This window comes from Chenopodium album, chromosome 8 (genome assembly GCF_948465745.1).
Source record: "Chenopodium album chromosome 8, dcCheAlbu1.1, whole genome shotgun sequence".
Classification (NCBI taxonomy): Eukaryota; Viridiplantae; Streptophyta; class Magnoliopsida; order Caryophyllales; family Amaranthaceae; genus Chenopodium; species Chenopodium album.
In genome coordinates, this window is record NC_137841.1 from 3,291,136 (window position 1) to 3,302,114 (window position 10,979).

Here is a 10,979-nt window from a genome sequence, read left to right on the forward strand (position 1 = left end):
TCATAGAAGAACATGTTATTAAGTAAAAAAAAAAACATACTTTGTGTCATTAAAAAGAACAAAGAACATAATGATCAAAGTCTAAGGGCCTGTTCACATTTAGTGAACTGACCTGAATAGAACTGGACTGATTGAAGCTGAACTGAACTAAACTGAATTGAATTGAGCTGAAGTGAATATTTTATGAGAGAAGAAAATTAGGAGCTGAACTGAACTGAGCTGAAATTAAGTAAATTTGACAGGCCCTAATAACATATTATGCTCACATTCTTTGTAAATATATGTTATTTTATTTCGTGTTCTTTATACATATGTGTCTTATTCTTTCAGATATATCATGCGCATGATCCAACTGTACCCTAAAAATTCCATATTTTTTAAAATTATGTGCACTCCCTAATATAGTAATCCCTACTCCCTATTAATTACCAAAGGAGTATAAATAAAAATAAAAAATCAATAAATGTTTAGAGAAAACGACGCCGTATGAAGCCCATGTAAAAAAAAAAAAACAAAAAAAAAAAAAAAAAACTTCCAAGATATCCTTGGTGGGCGAGCACAATCCTCTTCCCAAAATTTGGAGGAGAGAGAAACAGAAAATAGAAGCAGTCAAGGGTTTTCGGCTTTTGAACAACTTAACAACAACAACAACCAGTTTTCCAGAACAAGAAAAACTAAAAATGGAACAAGTTGCAGAGGGCGTTAACAATCTTAGCATTACAGATTCATCCAACAACAATGACAACAATTTCAACAACAACAACAACAACAAGAAAAACCGTATTCAAGTTTCCAACACCAAAAAACCTCTCTTTTTTTACGTCAATCTTGCCAAGGTATTTTCTTAAGAATACTTTTGATGGGGTTTTCTTTTTGTTTTTTTAATTAAGTTTTTCTGTTAATTATGCTATTTATTAGACTTTTTGATGGAATTTTATCTGGGGTTTTGTTAATTTTTAGTATAATTTTGTTAATTGTTCAAAGAAAAAAGGGAATATTTTGCTTCTTTTATTTTTCAGAATGTTGGTTTATACAATTATTTATAATAAAAAATGTTCATATCCAGATAAAGAAATGGGGTAAACATTCATAGGACATTTTAAATGGGTATATTTATAATAATTGCTCAGGAAATTTATTGTAGGAACAATGTTGTATGAGATGAATTTTGATTTTATTGCTATGAATAATTATTTGTGTGTAGATTAGCTTTAAATTTAGAATTCGGATTTTGCAATGTGACACTAACATTATTATAGTTTTTGGGCTATATAGCTGATCTATGCTAATTATGATGATGCATTCAACGGTGGATGGCATTTTCATATCCGAGTGAAGGGAATTTGTTTTTGCTTAGAGTAGTTTTTGTAAATTTGATGCTCGTAGTATATTTGAGCTTGTTTGGTGTGGATTTATGTTGCTGTGTGTCAGGTTAGTTGACCTTTGTTACAATTTTTGAAGTAGTGGAAGTAATGTAGTTGATAATGTTTTTTTGTAGAGGTATATGCAACAACACAATGAGGTGGAGCTCTCTGCTCTTGGAATGGGTATGTATTTCGTAATCTTAAGCTTCAATTTTTTTACCCTTTATTTGATCTTAAACAGTGTATGTTGCCTAGTGGTGCCTTATCTAGCCCTACTTCTCCCATAGAAAAAATTGAAAGGATAAAGGGAAGAGAACAAGGAGAATTTTGCTTGGTAACATCTATCTATTTGCTTGTCTTGTTTCAAAGTTAGTTAGCCTCATGATGGTAATGGCTCGTATTTGATGAAACCCAGGATTGATGAGCAAAACAATATGTTACTCATGTAAACCTCATATTTGATGAAACCCAGGATTGATGAGCAAAACAATATGTTACTCATGTAAACCTTAATTTTCTTCAGCTGTAATAAATGACTTAAATAGAAGGTTTATTCGCTAGACTTACAGGTGTATCAGTATATGGTTTCCCTCAGCTGAGCTACCAAGGCCAGTTTAGTTATCCAAACTGGATTTTGTGAAAGGATCTTCTGATTAATTAGCTAGATTGCTTGGTAACGACTATGGTTGCGTTATCTATAGTTTGTTTATTTAGTGGAAAGGAGTTATTTTTTATGATTATTCATTTATTAAGGCTATGTTTTCTTCTTCTTATTTAAGGTGTTATGATTTGAATTTTTTAAGATATGGTCTGAATCTTTCCTTTTTAGTCTGGTTTGAATCTCTTCAACTAGTCTGTTCAGGCCAATGTTTTGGGACTACCATGATAAAAATGTCAACAAAATCATCTCAATTAGTTTGAGATTTGACCAAAGCCTGCAGATCTCCCATATGCTCATTATAGTCATTAAAGTTTCTTTGTGTGTATTATCAGGTTTTCTTTAGTGACTATATCTTGCTTTGGTATGTGTTGGACTTGTACTTCTTCGCAAAACAAACTTTTGCCTAATATTATCCCCCAGGTGGACTGTCTGCTAGATTAAAATTAGGTAGCTATAGCGTCGCCTTCAGCACAGATACCATATTTAGCCTAGTTTATCCAGACTAGATATGATTAGAATAGGTCAACTTTCCTAGTGGTTGGTTTTCTTTTCCCTGTGATAAATTACAGACGTGTCTGTGGCTACTTCGTTTTTTATGGTGCTCCTCTTGATATAAAATTCCACTTCCATTTACAAACTCTTATCGGTGTTCTCCATAGTTTTAAGTTTTTGGTTTGCCTTTTGGGAAAGGGTTGTGTTGGTGAATGGTGAAAGATGAGTGTGATGATAGTTGTTGTACGTGTAAGAGCTTGTATAAGTAAATGATATCAAAGGCTCTTTAATATGTTGAACACTTGTGTCTTGCTTTTCCCTTGTTTATAAAGTGCGAAGAAAAAATTGCCTGCAGGAAAATGGGATTTAGGATTGCTCAGAGTTCTTGAAGCACTTGGTAGTTTGTTTCTAACCTGGCATCGCTGTAGTCAGATACTGTTATTATAAGACATCTCAAGTTAATTGAAATTTACACTGTATATTGTCAGCATAAATTGCTTAGTGCATCAACTTTATTATAATGTTAAACCCTGATTAGCTCCTTGTTGGTATTTGCCTACTTGGTGTTGTTCATTTGTTGCTTTTAAAGTTATATAGTAACTTTGTTGGCTTACTTCTCTATCAAACCTTTGTATCTAGAATTTTTTTGTCCTCTAATTGTCTATTTCAAACCAAATATTTGCTGGTGTCTGCAGCCATTGCAACAGTTGTCACAATTGCTGAAATTTTGAAGAACAATGGATTTGCTGTTGAGAAGAGTTAGTTTCTTTTTGTCTTTCATTTCTCTTACTCTTATTTCTAAGTTGTGATTGTTCTTTGGAGCCTTCGGATGTTAATGCTCTATTATTTATTTCTTTTGATAGAAATAGCTACTTCAACAGTTGACATCAATGAATCAGGGGGACGACCTGTCCAAAAAGCTAAGGTATCTGGCTTTACACAATTCGGTAGCTGCATTTAATTTATTGTGGATTGTGGGCATGTGTTCATTTTTCTCTACCAGCCAACATGAATGGAACCAGATAAGGGCATTGTCTTTAGAGAGTGAACATTAGTATTCTAGTTGTCTAGAATTAGTTGCCACATGCTCCTTGCATGTGTAAATTACTCGTAAGAATATAAGATAAAGGCATGATTTTACTAAGCATAAACATGTTAGGAAATTCACATAAAGTTTTTAATTTTGAATGTAGGCTTAGTTTTAATTCTGATTTAATTTCTTCTTTAGATTGAAATTGTGCTCGAGAAGTCAGAGAAATTCGATGAGTTGATGGCTGCTGCTGCAGCAGAGGCTGCCGAAGAAGAGGAGCAGGCATAAGGATGTCCAAACTGCAGTGCTCTATCAGTCATTTCAGTCTCTATTTATCTGTTTGCCACTGGTTTGTAAGGGACTCAAGGGTTGTCTTTTCTATAAAGTAAATTGTACTAACGGATTCAGCTACAAAGGCTTTCCCTATCAATTTTGTAACAACAAACAGTTCTATTTCTGGTTTCTTACATTGCAAATTGTGATTAATTCTTTATGGGCTTATAGGGTTACTGATTGATTGCTGACTTGCTGTGCTCAGCTGCTCACTATACTATACTGCTACTTTTTTTTTTCTTTTCTTTTTTTTTTTTTTTTTTGGCAAAATTGGCCACAACATCCTAAACTATGGCTTAGGTGCAATGAGCACCCTGAACTTTTCATATTAGTCAAAACACCACCAACTATGATGTAAGGTGCGACGCGTGCCTTAAATGAAAAATTATGGCTGTTTATTTCACCGGAGGAGATGAATCCGCGTGTGCCAAGTGGATGAGATCAATTCACCATTTCTTTAAACTGCTATGGAGTGAAAATTCACTTCCTCTAGTGAAATAAGTTCTAGTGAAATAAGTTCTTGGAAATTTTCATTTAAGGCACCCGTCGCACCAAGACTATAGTTGGTGGTGTTTTGGCTACTACGCAAAGTTTAGGGTGCTCAGTGCTCCTAAGCCATACTTCAAGGTGTTTTGGCCAATTTTGCCTTTTTTTTTTTTTTTTTGAGTTCATATTATCGCATGGCAAGCTCTTAGTTGTATAATACAATTTCCACATTGACTCTTTTTCTTTGTCAGAAGACAGGGAGGGTAGTTTTTAAGTTGGTGTTGGCTACTACCAATGGGCTTACTCTTAAAATCCAAAGACTTACTCCTTAAAACCCAATGTTACCTAATACATTGCCGAAAAAGCAAAAACAAGCAAAAATATAAGTTATCATGGTATTGTTTGGGATACAATTAGGGGGGACTTTCAATGACACTTATGTACATAGTGGCAAAATGGATTTTGAGCGATGCAAGTCACAATTACGTATGTTTTAATGCAGAAACTTAAATTGCCAGTTATGTAACTACTCAAAATTTCACTAATTAAACCACAAGATTAAACCTTCAGCATATTATTCCACTTCAATCATAATAGAAAAAGATAACAAAAAAGGGGGGAAAACTGTGATATCTCTAGAAAAAGTATAAGCTCCTATCGAGTGGCCATTTGAGTTGCCCCAAACAAAGGCCTTGTGACAAAAGTTGCAGAAGGTAAGTCGCCGCAAAGCTTCATGTGTCAATAAATTCCGTTGGTGAACTCTCCTATGCCTCATCTTCGTCTTCCACCAGTATCCTCTTGCATGCTTCGTAGCACATGAACGAAATCCCAGCAGCTGGCATCAATTTCACACAACTAGGGCCAAGACCTCTATAAAGACCTTGTACCCCTTCCTGTTCGAGGATAGTAGCCAACGCGTGCAACACATTATTGTATACCTTTCCACTTACAGCCCCTGCTTGCATATGCTTCCTGGCCACCTCAAGAGGGAAAGTTGCTGTACTGGAAATGGCACCTGCCAAAGAGCCAATCAGTAGGGTTTCTATATTGCCAATCTTCTCTTGCTTGAAGACTCTGCGATATGCTTTCCGCAGCGTGTCATAAGCACAATAGTTGGTTGCAGCGTACGGAATCACTCCAATTAAGCTTGGGGCAAGGCCTCTGTATAACTCAGAGGCACCTTCCTCACGTATGATCTTCACAAAAGCATCAATTATACCATTGTAGACACCCCTCTGTAAATTTTGCTCAAAAGATGATATAAATCATGTCATCAGTCGTGGGTGTATAATAATCTGGAAGAACAATTGTGGTAAGAAAATGGAAGCACCTGTATGGTTAAGCGGGTCTTCACCAACTCAAGAGGGTATGTCAATATGGTAGAGGAGACCCCAGCACAGGCCCCGGCAATGAGAGAAGGTGGAATAGGGACTTTAGCTTGTTCTCCTTGCTTTGCTGACAAGTACTTATTGACCGTGTCATATGTAAGGAGCTATACAGAAAAACAAGAATGAACATTATATTCATGAAACAGATTTTAATTGATTTGGCAAGAAAGAGAAAATCCGTGTAGCATAAGCTCAACACTCTTAACCAGCACTGTTCAAAACAAGCCAAAATACCCACCAACCCTAGCACCACACATATCCCACAAAAAAAGTGGAAAAAAATATCTACTACTGTCAATCAGAAAAATTCTCAATTACAACCTTGGGATGTTTCAATTTTGGATAGTCTAAAAGTTACGGTGTCATAAAGAAGCTCGTCTAGTATTAGGCTCACTAACAACAATGACAAACAAAACCCAATCAGAACTATAGAGCTACATCACACCAAATCTCAATGACCAAAATGTTAACAAGTCAGAGGACAAGATAGGTACTGCTCATAGTAAGCAAACTTATTTCAGCATTAATTATTATATCATTACACATACCAATACAAATATCATGTTGATCCATGATCAATACAGGCTTATAGAATAAAAGCTTTGTATGAGCTCAAACTAAAAATTAAGAAATCACCCACGTTAGAAGAGCTTTCGCAAACAGAGATAAAGTGCAAATGTGCATCATAGTACGATAGAATGAGGTTTTGTGTTGTGACTTGGACACATACATATTAGTTAACATAATAAAGGTATACCCCTCTTTCCCCATATCAAATGCTTAGAGCAAGCAAACAGCTTTAAAAAGGAGGTTCACACAAAAACTATATAGCGTCCTGGGATCTAATCATATTTTGATCACAAAGAACAAGATAATTTATGAGAAAGCTGAGAAGCTCAAGCAGCATCATAAAACTCCCTAAAGGAGGCAATAAAACAAACACGATCATCAATCACAACTATAGAAAGTATCTGTCATTGATTAGCTATTTATTATCATTAATTCAATACTTAATCTTGATAAATTCAACTATAATCATAACAAGGGGGTGGTAGATGTCAATGAACATATTTTAGTGAATTCTACAGTCTGATGAAATATCAGCAAAATGATCAAACAACATAAGGCAGCAGCAAAATTTACTCTCACACGACAACTACCCAACTAATCCTCACAGGTATGTAATAAATTAATAAAAAGTGCATGTTTAGTATGAATTTAGGAAAGGTAATAGACTTGAAACATATAAGAAGAAAGAGTACTGTTAAATGTTACTTTGTTAGTTGTTCAATACAACTCAGGACATGAAACCCCTTATTCAACTTGGGGGTTGAGGAAGGTATCAACTAAGTTACCATTGAGTAAGGGTAACGGATAATTGGTTCCATTTTTAGCACTTACAAACAATATATACCAATCATGCTCAATATACATCGAGACAAGAATCATACTGATGGCAATAGAAGAATACTCGTAGTATTTAAGTATATTTAAAAAATTAAACTAGCTAACATAGGCTAAACACTCATTAATAGTTGCACAACCTACTCTATTGCTCATTTTCATTTACAGAATATAATTCATAGTAGCTAATCAAACAATGAATCAAGATTACATAGATAATATAAACATGCACCAAATAAGAGTATAAGGCAAACAAACAACATTATCAATTCAGCTAGGCCAAAAAACAATGAAAGCAAGCACAATTGAAATCACAAAACAAATTAAAACAATTTAATAGAGAAAAATTAATGTTGTTATACCTCAATAGCCTTACTAGGAGCCACCCTAATAACATTAATCAAATTCCCCCTAAACAATCCAGTCCATCCATCACTCTTCATAATTTCCTGAAACACTTCAGTAGTAGAATGTCCACTACTCCCAACCATCAAATGAGTCCTAATAGTCTCCAATGGTGCCACAGCCGTCCTTGAAACCGCGCCGGCAATCGCCCCACTAATCAACCTCCTCAATGAAGGATTAGCAACCTTAATCTTCAATTTCAACCCATTTTTCTTCTTCCTACCCTTCTCCCCTTCCTCAACACCCTCAGGAATCCCAACAATTTTGAACCCTTCAGGAGATGATACATACTTTACATACAAATCCATCAATGGTACCTTAAAACCACCTTCATTGTCCTTAGGATTTGTGGGGTTTGGTGGTACCCCACCACCATATCCCACCTGCCCTACACTTGCAAATACCCCCCTTTTAAAGGGTTGGTGAGAACTCTCTTCTGGGATACTCCATTGAAGCCCTAAATTGCAATTGCTCAAAAACCCCTTTTCATTCCCATTACAAATTTGCAATCTATCCCAACCCATGAATATAATTTTATCAAAAAATAATATTTTTTAATTCAAATTTCCCCAATTTCAAAAATTTAATTTTGCTAGGGTTTCTGAATTGCCCAGAAGATGAAATTCACATGCAGTAACAAACAATGGAGGTTCTGCAAACCAATTAATCGATTTCTGGCAATTGGGTATGTTTCAAAATCGTATCTTTATGCAAAAATCACAGGAAAACGAGGGAAAAAAGGGGGTTAAATTCAATGATTTTCAAAAGGGTATGCAAAAATAGTTTTAATTTATGATATTTTTGATTGAATAAAAACTAAAATAAATCTACACCCGCCCACTTACCCACTCACAGAGAGAGAAAGAGGAGAGAGAAAGAGGGAGGGATTTGATTTAGGTTGTCTGGTGGTACAATTTTATATTTATACAATTTACATTGAAAACTTAGGTTTATTAATTTATTAATATTGCGTAACACCAAATAAGATTCTTCATCTACTAAATATTTTGACTAATATATTCAATTAAAGGAGTCACAATGAAGACGAAATTAGAGTGAGTCAGTTGGAGTGAGTCAGTGAGTGAGATAACTCGTGCAAGCGTCATTCATCGTCAAGATTCTACATGTGTACATTGATGACTTATGTTGGTACAAGTACGACACTTCCGTATTGTTTAACTACTCACGAGTGTTTTAGAATTTCAGACTAGTCAAAGTCTTCACCAAACTTACTTAATTCTATGTTTGTGTTTAGGAGTGTCAATTCGGATAATCTGATGAGATTTTGGGTGGGTGTCGAATATGTTCGGGTCAAGGTTACCCTTTTAACAATTTAACTCGTCTCAGGTTGGATAAATTTCGTGTCGGGTGAAGATCTATTGGCCAGGGTCGGGTTTGGGTCAGATCCACTTAGATCGGTTCATATTTTGTTCGGATAAATTTATATTAGATTCAAAACAGATTTGATCGGGTTAATTTTAAGTCGGATGACTATGGGACGTGATTATTTTGGTTTGGTTGAGTTCAATTCAATTATTTTATTTTATTTTTTTTAAAGCAAAGTTCAATTCAACTTGACAGGCTTTGGAGTGGAGGGACAATGATTCGATCCTCACCCCACATCTCCTGTGATACGAGGGGCACCCACCGTATCTTACCGTGTAAAAAATGATTAGGCTTTGGTTGATTCAGTATAGGTCAATTTAAATTTATATCATTTTCGGATTTGACTGAATTTGAGTCAGGTTGACCAAATTCAATATTCAGAGTTATTACCTTATTTTTGGGTCTATATCAGGTCATTCAAATGTCAATTTTCATGTCGTGCGTCATTAACACTCGTGGAGAAATAGTTTTCCCTTTAGATCAGTACTTGTGACATTTTTTTTTATCTTTAAAGCCAATTAAAATCAAATTATCGATGACTTATCATACTTGCATAAGTGAGACGATAAGTAATGAACTAATAGTAGATTGAGAGATGATTAGCTTAACAATGAATTTTCAATCCATGGCTTCCATACTCTTCAACATGGGGCTCCCATAAGTTTCTTTTGGGGGTTTTTAGTATGGTAATGGTCTCTTCCATAAAATGGAGGCCAAAGGTACCCACGGTTAGGGTATCAAGTCACTTGTGAAGGTGACTCAACTTGTGCTGTTAAATCTTGGTCATCTTATTTTCCTACTCGTTAAACTTGTTTTTAAAAAGACTGTTTATGTCTTTGTGAGCTTGAGTTAATGTATACTACCAACTGGATTTTTTTTCCCTTTCATTCCTTCCCCAATTCTAGAGGTAAAATGTCTCAATTTCATGCATACGTCCCTACTTTTTTAATGCCCTATTCTTTTGTACTACAGTCTAAAATGTCTCAGTTTCATGCATATCAATCAAAAATGTCGTGTGCATATAGATCTATAATTGTATATTATAGTAGTTGCACACTTGCACATACAATTTCATACTCCATAACTTTATTGTAATAACGGAAAATGTTAGCTCATATGCATATAGCTAGTAAAACAATGGATAAACTTTAGGAGGATGTATACACTCTAGTCAAAGAATAAACAGATACAAGGAAAAAACAGGTGATCATGTAACATTTTGAAGTAAAAAAGGTCAAATGGATGTTTGAGATTGCAATGTTCTTGTATGATTGTTCTCATGATGAATGATTGAATGGGTTGTCTCTTGAAGTATGGATGCAAATCACGAACTCCATCCAGATACAAAGGGGTTTGCATTTCTATCAAGGGGGAGATCTATAAGGAAAGCATCGGGTTAAGCACAGATTCGAGCATTAATTAACAACGACAAATTCTATATTTCCCATTGACAGGAATATAAGAGAACTTCCAAATAAAACAGGAAGACAGAGATAGTAGAACGTGCAGTATCTGTTACAACAAAAGTATTTAGTCAGACATATTTGGAAAGAACAATTTATGCAACTAAAAAGCAAGATATTTCAGTAAGAACATAGGCCTTAATGTGCAAGTGGCAAACTCAAATTTTGAGAAAGCTAAGGTTCCTATAAGGGGGAAGGAGGAGGGGGTGCGAGGGGGGGGGGGGGGGGGGGGGGGGGGCAAGGGTACCTTGCTAGTTTTATCAGGAAGGTCTTGGCCTCAATATATTAGTTGCACAATGAAAGAGGATTCTCTATGTACGATTTGCATAAAAAGTAACCACTTACAACTCGATGGAAGGCAAACATTTCTTCTTGTGCAGATAGTATGGATATGATGCCACTTGGTGAACCACCAGAACCCATACTGTCTTCTATTAAGACATCCCTGCGAAGCTTTGAACCTTCCATATCTGTTTCAAACTAAAAACTGGAAAAAAAAAACAGAGAAAAAAAAAACCCATTTCTGTCAGTGTTCATCAATTCTAAAAATGCTTTACAAGAGAATTC

General features: G+C 35.2%; 2 protein-coding genes across 2 annotated transcripts; one reads left to right on the forward strand and one right to left on the reverse strand.

Annotated features, from left to right (window-relative positions):
• The first annotated feature begins 538 nt into the window (after nt 1–538).
• LOC145641592 (uncharacterized protein At2g34160-like) lies at nt 539–4,040 on the forward strand. The gene is made up of 5 exons (XM_081692443.1): nt 539–836; nt 1,499–1,547; nt 3,213–3,275; nt 3,381–3,442; nt 3,746–4,040. Exons 1-5 carry the CDS (start codon nt 681–683, stop codon nt 3,833–3,835), a joined length of 420 nt encoding a protein of 139 aa, XP_081548569.1. The 5' UTR covers nt 539–680; the 3' UTR covers nt 3,836–4,040.
• A 774-nt stretch (nt 4,041–4,814) lies between these two features.
• Nucleotides 4,815–8,448, reverse strand: LOC145641593 (adenine nucleotide transporter BT1, chloroplastic/mitochondrial-like). The gene is made up of 3 exons (XM_081692444.1): nt 7,521–8,448; nt 5,697–5,858; nt 4,815–5,601 (listed from the first exon to the last, which is right to left on the reverse strand). The coding sequence occupies exons 1-3, from the start codon at nt 8,085–8,087 to the stop codon at nt 5,131–5,133; spliced, it is 1,200 nt and encodes a 399-aa protein (XP_081548570.1). The 5' UTR covers nt 8,088–8,448; the 3' UTR covers nt 4,815–5,130.
• Between the last annotated feature and the right edge of the window lie 2,531 nt (nt 8,449–10,979).